General features: G+C 36.8%; 2 protein-coding genes across 6 annotated transcripts in view; one reads left to right on the forward strand and one right to left on the reverse strand.

Moving 5' to 3' along the window:
- LOC147234174 (proton myo-inositol cotransporter-like) overlaps positions 1-3,290 on the forward strand; it is a 62,061-nt gene extending 58,771 nt beyond the window's left edge. Inside the window, exon 10 of the mRNA XM_086146970.1 lies at positions 2,747-3,290. Within this exon, the coding sequence (XP_086003096.1) occupies positions 2,747-2,973 (227 nt within the window). The 3' untranslated portion in view covers positions 2,974-3,290. The remainder of the gene's footprint in view (positions 1-2,746) is intronic.
- Positions 3,291-3,814: 524 nt separating this feature from the next.
- redic1 (regulator of DNA class I crossover intermediates 1) lies at positions 3,815-11,910 on the reverse strand. Of its 5 annotated transcripts, XM_086146971.1 has the most exons (15): positions 11,526-11,910; positions 11,407-11,446; positions 11,171-11,318; positions 10,366-10,495; positions 10,023-10,074; positions 9,819-9,924; positions 9,599-9,717; positions 8,943-9,052; positions 8,637-8,800; positions 8,481-8,553; positions 8,364-8,397; positions 8,136-8,160; positions 7,969-8,054; positions 6,876-7,323; positions 3,815-5,788 (listed from the first exon to the last, which is right to left on the reverse strand). In XM_086146971.1, the coding sequence occupies exons 1-15, from the start codon at positions 11,546-11,548 to the stop codon at positions 5,607-5,609; spliced, it is 1,740 nt and encodes a 579-aa protein (XP_086003097.1). In that variant the 5' UTR covers positions 11,549-11,910; the 3' UTR covers positions 3,815-5,606. The 5 variants fall into 5 exon arrangements, 3 of the variants coding, with proteins under 3 accessions (XP_086003097.1, XP_086003099.1, XP_086003100.1); XM_086146973.1 differs by lacking the exon at positions 6,876-7,323; XR_015106165.1 differs by lacking the exon at positions 6,876-7,323 and having other exon boundaries at positions 5,765-5,788; positions 8,136-8,173.
- Positions 11,911-11,972: the final 62 nt, after the last annotated feature.

An 11,972-nucleotide genomic window follows, 5' to 3' on the forward strand; every position in this document is an offset into this window, starting at 1 on the left:
TATCCTTTAGTGCCCTCAAAGCAGCTTTAATGTTATCTTTATAATTCTGAAATGATGGAGAATATTTGTCTTTTTTTGCCAATATTGACTGTTTTTCAAATGTGTTATTCTTGCTTTTTTTCCTTTATTTGCTTCCAATTGAATTCCCCATGAAGCATTTGTTCCTTTTTACAAGCCTTTCCAAACCCTTTTGTCAACCACAGGTTTTTCCTTTTTTTCTGAGTTTTGTCTCAATTCCTTCAAAAGACAATGACGGTCATACAGTGTCAAGAAGGTATCTAAAAGTCCTTATGATTTCTTTGCGTCAGCCACATAAACCACTTGCCTTTGTGAAAGGTTTATAAGAGCTGCAATTGTCTCAGGCGAGTTCATCCTGACCAAATTATTAGTCTGCCAGTCTCGCCTTAAACTTGCTGCCTCATTTCTATCACTAAAAACAGGAATATGATCAATTACACCAGTCACTTATTATCTTCTGTGTATCTTGCTTTCATTTATATCAACAACTACAGCAAAAAAAGTCATCTTACAGTATCACTCCATCCTTTGTTATTTTGCTTGGCTTTACTATTAATAGATAGGAGCTCAAACCAAACATGATATTATAAAAATCTGCTGTTTTCCTCTGATTTCCTCTAATTGATTTCAATTAATCATCGTTGAAGTCACCAAAAAACTTCATATTATGACATTGCTCGATGAATAGTTGAGGCATCTTCTCACAAAATTCCTCTAACTGCAACTAATTTCGTATCACTCCATCTTCAATCAAATTATCCAAAGCAGTTGTCATACCACAATAGTGCACTTTAAACCAGACCTTACAAACTAGATCAGCTCTCCTCCCCTTTTATTTACCAATCGCAGCCAAGTCTCTGAAATAGTAACGTTTGCTCAAACTGTTGAAGATGGTCTTTTATCTTATCAAAACTGCAGAGGAGGTGTTCCTGCTGCTGTTGAAATAAAATAGGTCAGTAGGGTGGTGTGGTGCAGGAGACAGACTTATTGTCCTTGGAACCCGACATTTCTGGTTCAATTCCCGGCTCCTCCTAGTGTGTCGAAGTGTTGGTGAGCAAGGCTTCGAACCCCTAGCTGCTCCCCTGGTGCTGATGGACAGCGGTCAACTGCTCATGTTTCATCCATGATGAGTTAAATGCAGAGGAGGAATTTCCCCATGAGGTATTAATAAAGTTATGATTATAAAACCACCATTGTTCTGGAACCAAATACTATTTCCTGATAGTGTTAATGTTCTGGTATAAGTTAGTCCCTGCATCAATATTACTGTCTGTCTCATAGAAGTTATAATCGTTTATATCAAAAGACTTAAAACATCAGCTCTCTTTCATTGTCCGTAATCAGATTATCAAACAGAGATCCACAGATTTTATACCAAAATAAGGCAAACAAAAAAGTCAAAACGATTTCCGGTCTTTCACTTCTCCATGATTTCCCTCAGCTATATCTTTGACAATCCAAATCAGTTGCTTCCTTGATGGATATTATTTTCCACTGTTCTGGGGATCCATTTAGTCTTATCTTTGTCTTGCAGTTCCTTGTCAAAGTGTTAGTGTTAGTTTTTTGGGTGTGACAACATGCTGTGATATTTTTACTTTCCAGAAGAATATTGTTGCTTCTAAAGAAATTAATAACTTGCTGCTTGAGTGAGCTCTCATCTTGGTGCTTCCTCACTCCCCTTCACACTTGCAGTAATCTGCAAAAGATCAATGGCTTGTCTCCTGTCCAGAAATCAGTGATTCATCCATCCTTGTGAATCGTTTTACATCTTCCTCTTATTTTTTCAAGAACCTCGATTTTCTTGCCCTGTTCCTTAATCCCAGGCTTTTAGTTGCCACACTTCATCAACTGAACCTAGTATGGCTTTCTGTTGATTTGCCACTTTGTTGGTTCATCTGACATAAAATTCAGAGACTGAACTTCCTCTACATGTTCTTCTAGCATTTTAGTTGCCATTTCTCTGTCTCCATATGAAACAATGTGAGAGAAAAAAAAAAAAACATAAAGATAAAACAACCAAAATACTCTACTGGTGAGAATCCAGGTTATCCACTATTGCTGGTTATCAAGCACATTTAGCCAAAAAGTGCCCGAAGAAAAAAAAAATGTCATTAACCCTCAAAGTTGATTTTTTATGTCCTTATGAAACTGAATCACTTCACTTACTGCTTTTATGCGAAGCTCTTATCATGATTTTGATAGATTGTGGCAGGACATAACCACAGTGCGTCTAACAAGAACAATCTAAATTATGTCATAGGACAGACACACTGCATTATACATATTTATTTTTGATTAATGCATTCTGAGTTATTATGCCTGGTTGACTGCAGCATGAAAATGTGAATTTGTTCAGATCAGACATGTGGGGAAAAAAATGGGGTTTGGGGGAAATCCTCCTCGTCACCTTGTTTGCCTTCATGGGCTGGCTGTAAACCATTTTTCAGGAAATGTTCAATTCAAACCTTTTTATTCACAGTTTGTCAACATACAATATTTATGTAGCATCTTTGTCATGTGATTTTCCAATCAAAGGGGCTGCTGAGGATCAAGATATATTTTTCTCTTGTTACCTACATCATGTGAATATTCCAGAGGCTATAAGAAATATTACTACAATATCAGTTCCCCCATGAATCACTGTCTAATGTTGATTAAAAACAGTAATGTGCTGATAAAGTGACTGTCAGGCTGTCAGTGGTGACATGGCATTCCTTTACCTTCTCAGGAGCTTTCTTCCTCTACTCCAGTCTGGCCTTCCTGGGCTTTGTCTTCATCTATGGCTGCCTGCCAGAGACAAAAGCCCGGCGCCTGGAGGAAATCGAGGCTCAGTTCGAAAATCAGCTTTGTTCATGCGGAGTCTCAGATTCAGACGAAGGGCGGCAGGTGGAGTACATCCGAGTCAAAGGGTCGAACTACCACCTATCAGACAATGACGGCTCTGATGTGGATTAGAGTCGTTTCCAGTGATGCGACTCCACTCTGGGTGTTTCATTTTCCACTGATTATTGAAAGATCCAGAGTGCTGGTTTTTTTTTTTCCTCTCTCCATGAGGTTTAAGATCTTGAAGGAATTCTGCTTGTATTGTGTTTAATCCAGTCCATCTTGGAATCCAGAATAAGCTTCTGTTCTTTAACGGCTGTCATGAGTAGGAATGTTTTCCCAGTTTATTCTCAAAATGGAAGTTGAATCAAATTTGGGGACCTAATCTGACACTGATCTGGTCTGCTTTTGGAGGACTGAATCAATGTTTAGAAAGCACAAAAGAAAAACTTACCCTGGAAGAAAGCTTCCCTCCCCATATCAGAGAAGCTTTACTGATTTTCTTTCACAAGGGAAGAGAAATTATAGATATGAAAAAGGTAAGCAGTCATTATCAGACAGATAAGACAGTCCTCAATGTTTTGTACTGGTGTTCTTAATATAAATCATGTCAGAATGTTTTCATAGATAAAAGTAAATTAAATGTAGCCTGAGAACTCAAACGTCCTCTCGTGACAGCTGTTGTGACAAATTGTTTATCTATAGTGCCCTTATGCTATTTGATACGTAACACTCCTCAGTTAAATGTTGTGTAGCATTATTCCAGTCTGGAAGCACTGAAAAAGATCTTAATTCTGCTGCTGTTTCTGTGTCAATATTTGATTCAATTTCTTCCCTCTTATTTACAAAACACATTTTAAAATGTTGTTTTTTTATAGTACATGACTTTTATTTAATTGTCTACTTCTAGGGTTTTAACATTATACTGGGGAGAGTCACTCTGTCACGAATTTGCTTAAACCCTGAGTATGAACCGATTCTGGTAGACAGCATTTGCCCATTTAGACTTCATGCATTTTAAAATATTTAAGGTCCCCAATGGTTGCTTTCAAACCTAATCCATTAAGTGGACATACTCGATATGTATTACATCACATTTTATGACCTTTTCTTAATTCTACATGTACATACACATATTTGTGATATTTTCTACTATTATTTAATGTTTTGATTTTTGTCTTCCTCCATAGCCTTATGTTCAAATGAAAGAACATTTCATCAATGTGCTTCTTGTGAGTCGCCCTATAGGATTTAGTGGTACTTTGCCAATGTTGTTTTGTAAAATTGTGAAACTGTGTGAGGTAACACCCTGTTAGACAAATACACATTGGTTTCTGTAAAATAAAAGCTCGAAGTTGACAGTGCACTACACTGACACTGCGCTGGCATCTAACACATAAATAATGCTAAAAAGACTGTTGATCAAACAACAATGCTGGAATTTTCTCCCAACATTATGAATTAATGGGTTACCTTATTTTTAATTTTATATGTAATAAGTAAGACAACTTGGTGACCATTCAAGCAAGTATTGTGATAAGATACTCGGAGGGTTCCATCCTTACATAAGAATGCCTTTGGTAACAGTAAGCCAGTATTAAAGGGAGTAGTATGAAATCTGTCTCATAAGAAGCCCAAAAGAGAAAATATTCAATATTTTTTAGACAAAAACAGCTATTTATAATTTTTCATTTTTTTCCCCAAAGTAGCTAAAAGGAAGCTTGTTAATATATATATATATATATATATATATATATATATTTTTTTTTTTCGATAATGATGAAAACTACTATGTTTAGGTTTGAGCACAACAGCATAAGATGAGTAAACCCATTTCTGAACTGGGAATTAAGTGGAAATAACTTTTTTCAAGATCAAAGCCAGTTTTATTTTCTGTATATATTCTCATATACAAAAACTATGGGACAAGAGCGGCAAATCTATCAGAAATAAACTGTCTCTCTATCTTTTGGGAAATAGTTTACTTGTTTTTTTCTTCAGTATCAATGAATTTGATCTTGGTAAGTCTCTCCACTTATACGCAAGCTGTTTTATTTTAGGCATTTTTGTACATTGGTCATAATGCTCTGTCCTAAATGAAAGAACTAAATCATTAACCCTATATCAGTTTTTTAGTTACAATTACAATGAAGACACTATCTGTAATTTAGATAACAATTTTTAGTCTCTAATGATTTAGAGTGTTTAGTCCAAGGTCACCTGCCTCAAAAACACAAGCTAGTTTTTTACTGTACCTACTATTGTACAGTTATTGAAAATAGCACACAAGAGTTAGTGTATTACTCCAATAATCAGATTACATAATGAAAAGTTGTGAAGACCTAACATCTAAAGTGATTGTTTCTGGATGCACCATATCGCTAAGTGTTGTTTCAGCACAAACCATATCATTGTGTTGCCACCATACAAGTGGATAATGAATGTGTTCTTAAAAATGGTTGCAATTCTATGTAAACCAATTAGTTTAAAAGGACCTAGAAAACTACTGATAAGAGTGTTGTATAGTATACTGAATCATTGTTCCAGCAGTAAATGTTTTGATAGAGTTTATATTCTATAAAATACAATCTTCATGAACACTTGAACATATAAGAGGAAAGAAATAAAATTTATGAATCAGTAACAATGGGGCTTTATTTCACTGTTTTGTGACACTGACAAAAAATAATTACATGCCATTGATAAAGACCATCAAATATGCTCCAATTGCTTAAAACAAACTATTCATGTCTTACTATTTAAATTCATGCAGAATACATATTTCTATTTATCTCTGAATGCCTCAATTCCTCTACTTTCCTTCTCTCCTTCAGCAGGAGCAAAATGTTTGCCATTTCCTGAAGTGCCTCTGCCTCTTCTGAGAGTCTGATGACTCTGGTTGCAGATATGACATCAGACTGGACTTGTTTTTGAGGCTCTTTACCAGCTCAAAAAGAAAGAAAAAAAACACATCAGAAATTCATAGCATATTAAGTACACAGTTGTTTGAATACAATATTGTTATATTTTACCAACTTCATTCAATTATTTTTTTCTGTCAAATGTCAAGCTCTTTTTACTTTAGAGAAGGAAAGAGTTCAGACGCCAAATCAAAACAAAAAGCTGGTTCGTTAACTGAAATCTCTGAAGCATTTGTTGCTGGTCTAGAAAAGAATGAGGAGCCAGAAGGTCTGAAGTGGAGCAATTTTTCCTCCCAGGGAGAAGAAGGTACAATTTTGTCACACTTCTCTATCCTCAGTCTTGTTTGTTTGTTTTTTAAACAAGCTAAGAAGTCCAGATGCTGATCGCATATTCCGTTTTGTTGATTTTGCAGCAAATGAAGAGCGGGATATATTCTGTTGGCTGTAATTTATTTCCTGGGTTCTTTCAAGGACTCTAAACCTCGTTTGCATTCTGCATGACTGTGCATATATTGCCAACATTCACTGTTTACTAGCTGTAAATGTCATATTAAATGACAGTGCTATTGCTCTGGATTGAATGCACAGTCAGGATGTTTCTGCACAGACTGCATTGTTGACTAAGTGCCATCATGGTGGAGTAATTCCTTCTAATACCGACATGTCATGGTACCATCGGTCCAACTCCAGGTGATCCAATGCTTTACAGATTCAGTGTGGGTTCTTTTTTTAAATCTTTGCTGTCATCTATTCCTCTACTTTTGCATTTGCCGCCTGTTCTCTTTCACATCACCTTACCGAATCAATAGTTGAGGCGCATTGTTCCATCAGAGCCATGTGCGATCAGGTATCAGGACGTTGGATGAACCAATTTTCCGCAAGGTTTTAATGATTAATGGGAATACAAATATTGTTTGATTGAGAAATGTTTCAGCGCTAATCCTCATATGTAATCGATTTCCAAATATAGAAATGCAAATGTGAAACTACCAAAGACTATTTTGTATCTGTCATTCTCAGAAAGAGCATCTATGTGAAATGGCGTATTTTGTCTGTGTAGGGAATGTGACTATTGTGTGTGGTGGGAAGACAGTCCTGGATTTGTTCGGCTACCTTCACTCTTGGCCAATAAAGTGCTGTGTTCCTCTGCAGAGGCATCTGTGTTGCTTATCTGCCTCCCTGTGGCCGAACACTGTACGCACGCCTCAACAGGTAGTAGGATAGAGCCGAACACAGGGTCTTTGCGTGATATCGGGCTGCATTGGGTCCCAGCATTACACATCTCAGCTACAGGGATGGTTTGAGTTTCTGCCTCTTGTGTGTCATTGGATCTGTTCTTGCATTTGCACAGGCTTGAGCTCTGGGTCTCATCAAGCATGTTAGGAGTTACAGTCTGATCTGTGCATTTACTTCTTAAAGCATTAATACTTTCTATGACATCCTGGTAATCCCATGTTAGAAGGCTTGGTTTGCGGTTACTTTTCACTGGGCTTATGTGTGATGCCTGTTTTTTGTCTGCCACATTAATATAAGCTTGATCTCCTGACCAACAGTTCTTATCCTATCATGGAGTTTGAGAGAGAACAAAAGTGAGATATGTTGTCAGTCAAAATACAAGATGAGTTTTGAGCAACCTCTTCTAAAGCTCATGTAATACTGGAAGACAAAACAACGTCGGCACTGCTGCACACCAATCATCCTCACCAGTTAAGAGCTCAGTGGTTAAGTTGTGCTGAGGTGTTGATTAAATTATCATGCGTTTGCTATTAATACTGTTTTACATGTTCAGTAAACAATGGGTGCTGCCAGCTCTGGGACTTGATTTTATTTGTTGAGATTAAGTCAAAACTGTTAGTCCTCAGTTAATTAAGGCTTATTAAGGCTGAACTTTGCTCTTGTATCAACATATACCGTCTTTAAGCCACTAACTGTGATTTTCTCTTAAATATTGTAAAATTGTGATTCATTTTTTACCATGTACATTTAAATTGCCCTGTTTTTCCAAGGCAATATGTTTTATTTTGGAAACAATGGACATGGAACACAAGGGGTACAATGGTTTTAAATCGACATATATTTTGTGTTGTTTTTTTTCTTATTATCCAGCCCTAATTAAATACAACATCAAGTGAGCAAGGTCTTGACTAACCTGACAAACATTACAGTGCAACAGCAAGATGGTGAACGCCGTAGTAGGGAAACTCACCTCATTTAAGTCTGAACTAATGAAAACCTCTCTACATGTGGAACTTGGTAAGTAATTACAGGCATTGGTGGGGTGTTCTTGGCATGCTGTGGGAAAATGTTCTTCAATTAATTGCACTACTTGCACAATGAAAGAATAAATGTACCCTAGATGCTGAGTCTACTCACAAAAGCTGTCAGTGCAGTTAGAGAGCTGTGAACACAACCTGAATTAACATCAATAATGCAATTATTTTGCCCTTGTATTTAAAAAAAAACACTTACACCATTAGTGTCTATTAAATAGCTTATGAATGACAAATGCTTCAGGAACTATGAACTGTATGATTGAGTTGATATACCATAAAGTATATTAAGACTCTGCCACTGGGTGGCAATAAAAGGTTAACAGCTTACCTCCCCTCCTATGTACTGTAGATCAGGGATGGTTCTGTTTGTGAAAACCAAATTAATCTCACAATTCAAATGAATAACACCAAAAGATTAGAACCTGTGTGAAGCATAAATACTTACTGTTGTCTGGAAAATTTGAATGGAGATTCATCTTGATGATATGTCTTTGAGTTTTTACTACAAAAATCTGAAGCTGAAATGAGAATTTATGTTTACCTCAAGAATTGACATTGTGATGTGCTCAGTTATGTTAATTTCCTGATATCCATCATTCACCTTCTATTTCATTCTCTTTACTGCTGAAGCCCTTAAAGATGTTTTCTTCAAATGGCAGTTCCCTTTCTGGAGTTTTGAAGCTGAAGTCTAATGTGGGGTTGTTGCCCAATCCATTACTCAGAGAGGTGTCAGGGCTTGTGTGTTCCTTGACCCTACTGAGATAGCTGCGATATATTTGAATACTGGCTTGTATTTACGACAGAAAATTGGGAATTAAATGCATTTAAAAACAAAGACACAGAAAGCTAGTCTCACACATACGAATTACCGGTAATACAAATTAGTCCTCAATTCAAATGTTCTCACTCAGATTCTGGACATCTAAATAGGACTTGACATGCTGAGGGTGTCTGCAGGTGGTCAAAACCCGGATTGGAAGCAGAGGACAAGGTGATGCTGTCTGACACCCGTCTGGACTAAATTAAAACAATACCAGTAATTACTATCTACACACATAGTCACTGTTCACAGGCTCCAACCACCAACACTTGGTATTTGTCCATAATCAAAGATGATTCTAGATGACAGGCTCCTAAAGTAACACCTTCTGAGTGAGTTGCAAATTTGATATGGGCTGTTAAAAAGACATATATTTGGGAATTTCAGAGATCCTCAGTCCAAACTGGACACTTTAGACAAAATTTTTACAGAGACTGTAAATAAAAAATGACCTTTTAATTTCTGTATTTCTTTGCCATTCGGGGGGGGGAGCAGTCTATCTAGTTATAAATTATTGAAATCTTTTAACAAATTGCAAATCAGATTCTTTTCAAGTTTTCATTTGATGATCATATTTAATTGTGGAAAAACAGAATTCAAGAATCACTACGAAAAAAAAAGTGCCAAGAAATCTGCAACAAATTATCAACCAAAAATCAATATATACACACAATGAGGGGATTAAAGTGCTTTGATGTAAAACTGAGGTAGGCTATTCCTTGTAAATAATATTTTTGTGCTACCGTGGCTTGTTCCATTTCAGATGTGCCCCACATTGCAGGGGAGCAGTGGGGAGATGGCTGCCCCCTTGTCAGACCTCTGCTCTTCAAAGGGGTCTGCAGGGAGAGTCTTCCGGAGGGCACTGGTTGGATGTTTTCAAAACGGATTCATTTTATAAACACAATGAACTTGCTCAAAACTTAAGTATTAATCATATTTCCTTTGAATATGTTGCTGTATTACCTGAGGGGGAACACAAAGAGGAGAAAGGACTAAGAGGGTTCCCTCCATGTGGCCAGTAGTCAGAGGCACTGTTATCTGAGAAAGTGCACTCCATGACTGGTGATAGCTTTGGGGTTTGAAAAAGAGATTACATTTTTTTTCATTTTTGATGGGTGATTGATTCTTTTAAGAGAATGTTTGTGTAAAACTCTGAAAGTAACTGACTTGTTGACACTTGATACCCTGAGGAAAAGCAGGCTTTCTCATTGACTGAGGACTAGATAATGCATAAGAAAAAAATACAATGAATTTTTGAAGACAATAATTCACAATTCATTCTTTATATTGCTAACTGACTTTTTAAGTATTATTCTAATTCTACCTTTGATTTATAAGTCAAAACAAGAACTTTGAATGCTAGTTTGCAACTTTGACAAGAACTACAAAAAAAACCTCGATTCTAATGCCGTATGTGTGATAACAGTTTTCTGTACTAAAGTGGCTACAACCTTATCATTTTTTGATTGTGGTTTAATATGCCTTTAGAAAAGCCACATTCCAGCAATACCTGCACTCAGCTTGACCCTCAACCAGACTCAGTTGTGATGGAGAACAGGGGCTCATTGGAAGTACTAAGGCCCGACTTCCCTTCCTGGATGTTCTCTTACAGCTGGTGAGAAGTGGGAGCTTAACAGGATCTGAAAATATAAAAACAGCGTCTTATTTATCACTCAACTGGCAGATTGAATAGATGAAGGGAAACCTTTGTTTTGTGGGCAAGCCTGTCATTAGTGTTACATCTACTAGTTTATGAGTGTTTCTCAGTTGGAATGAAAATAAAGAAATTTGAAAAACCAATGATTCACAATTTCCCAAATAAAGAGTTCCATAGAGTTGTGACCCCAGAATCCGGAGGCATACAAATTTACATACAAAAAGTTTCTTTTCAATTATTTTGATATTTAGGTTTCTTTTAAATGTTACTTTTGGGCTTATCTGAAGCAATTTGTTTTTTTATATCATTTATACTTTGCTACAATTTCCTTTACAGCCTTTTATTGTTTTGACTTACAGGCTGGGTTTGGGTGAGGGGCGGCTCAATCAAATAATTACACTTGTTTTTCATCTACTACAGTTTTATGAAGAGTGCTACTCAGTAATGTTTTATTATATTTGCAAGGTCACATTTTTACTAACGTCAAACAGGATGTTAGTATTCCCTGCAGAAACTTCTCTCACTTTGATATCAAATCAATTTTAAGAACACAGAATGCATCCATGGGAACTGGTACAACAGAATCAAAAATTCAAACAATATTATTTCAATAGCTTCCAGATCCATAATTATTCTGAAATAATAAAATTCCAATCACCTTTTCTGTATTTCTTTGCTGAGATCTGGTTCACAACAAACAGTGTCACCAGGTCCATGCTGCCAGAACATGAGCCATCCGGCGTGACTTCCAGAGGGTTTCTCATATTTTTCCATTTATGTTGCATCTTTGTCTTTTCAAAGAACTCCTGGGGGAAAGGGGTTAAGAATAAATAATGTAACAAGTACAGCTGTCATTCTCAAGAGAATGCGGGGATTGTTTTGTGACTGTCTCACTCTCTGCCTCCTCGTATCGTTCCTCATCATTAGCCGGTTTCTGTTGAGCAGTTTCAGATAGAGCCGTTACTTGCTAGGCTAAACTATATTTAGCACGGTAGTAATGAAAACAGCCTTACCTTGAACCACCAACCCAGTTCATTTTTGATACCTAATATAATAGACAAATTGTAAACGTATGTTTAATGTGTTTGTAGCAAACAAGAACTGATAAAATTTGGACGGTTATAGGAGCGTTTTTTCGCTTAGTAGCGACGACTAAACGCAGCTTCAAAAATGTTTTAGACAGAGATGCATGAGTAGGCGCTCTCGCGTGCGTTGCGTCGGTAAGCTCCTGAATTTGCAATAATGCGGTCAAGAGACACCGAGAATGTCGGACATTATGCAGTCATACTTTGAAGGAAATTTGATTTTCGAAATGTAACGCAAGTGCTTTACGTGTATAAATATTTGTTTATGTCTATACCGCACAAGACCGTGCTTTGCCGGGGGCGCGACCAATAACACAACCCCCAACAAAAGCGTAGGGCGGAAATTACTGACGTAAAGTTAGTGAAAAAAAATAA

Source organism: Fistularia commersonii, chromosome 5, assembly GCF_037954325.1.
Source record: "Fistularia commersonii isolate RoL2024-O1a breed Wild chromosome 5, RoL_Fcom_v1.0, whole genome shotgun sequence".
Classification (NCBI taxonomy): Eukaryota; Metazoa; Chordata; class Actinopteri; order Syngnathiformes; family Fistulariidae; genus Fistularia; species Fistularia commersonii.

Excerpts from the sequence above, each read along its gene's own strand:
- redic1 (XM_086146971.1), bottom strand. The coding sequence starts at position 11,548 with ATGAACTGGGTTGGTGGTTCAAG. Across the intron at positions 11,319-11,406 it reads ACGATACGAGGAGGCAGAGA|GAGTTCTTTGAAAAGACAAA; the intron begins GTGAGACAGTCA and ends CCTTTCCCCCAG. Across the intron at positions 8,801-8,942 it reads TTTAGATGTCCAGAATCTGA|CTATCTCAGTAGGGTCAAGG; the intron begins GTGAGAACATTT and ends AATATATCGCAG.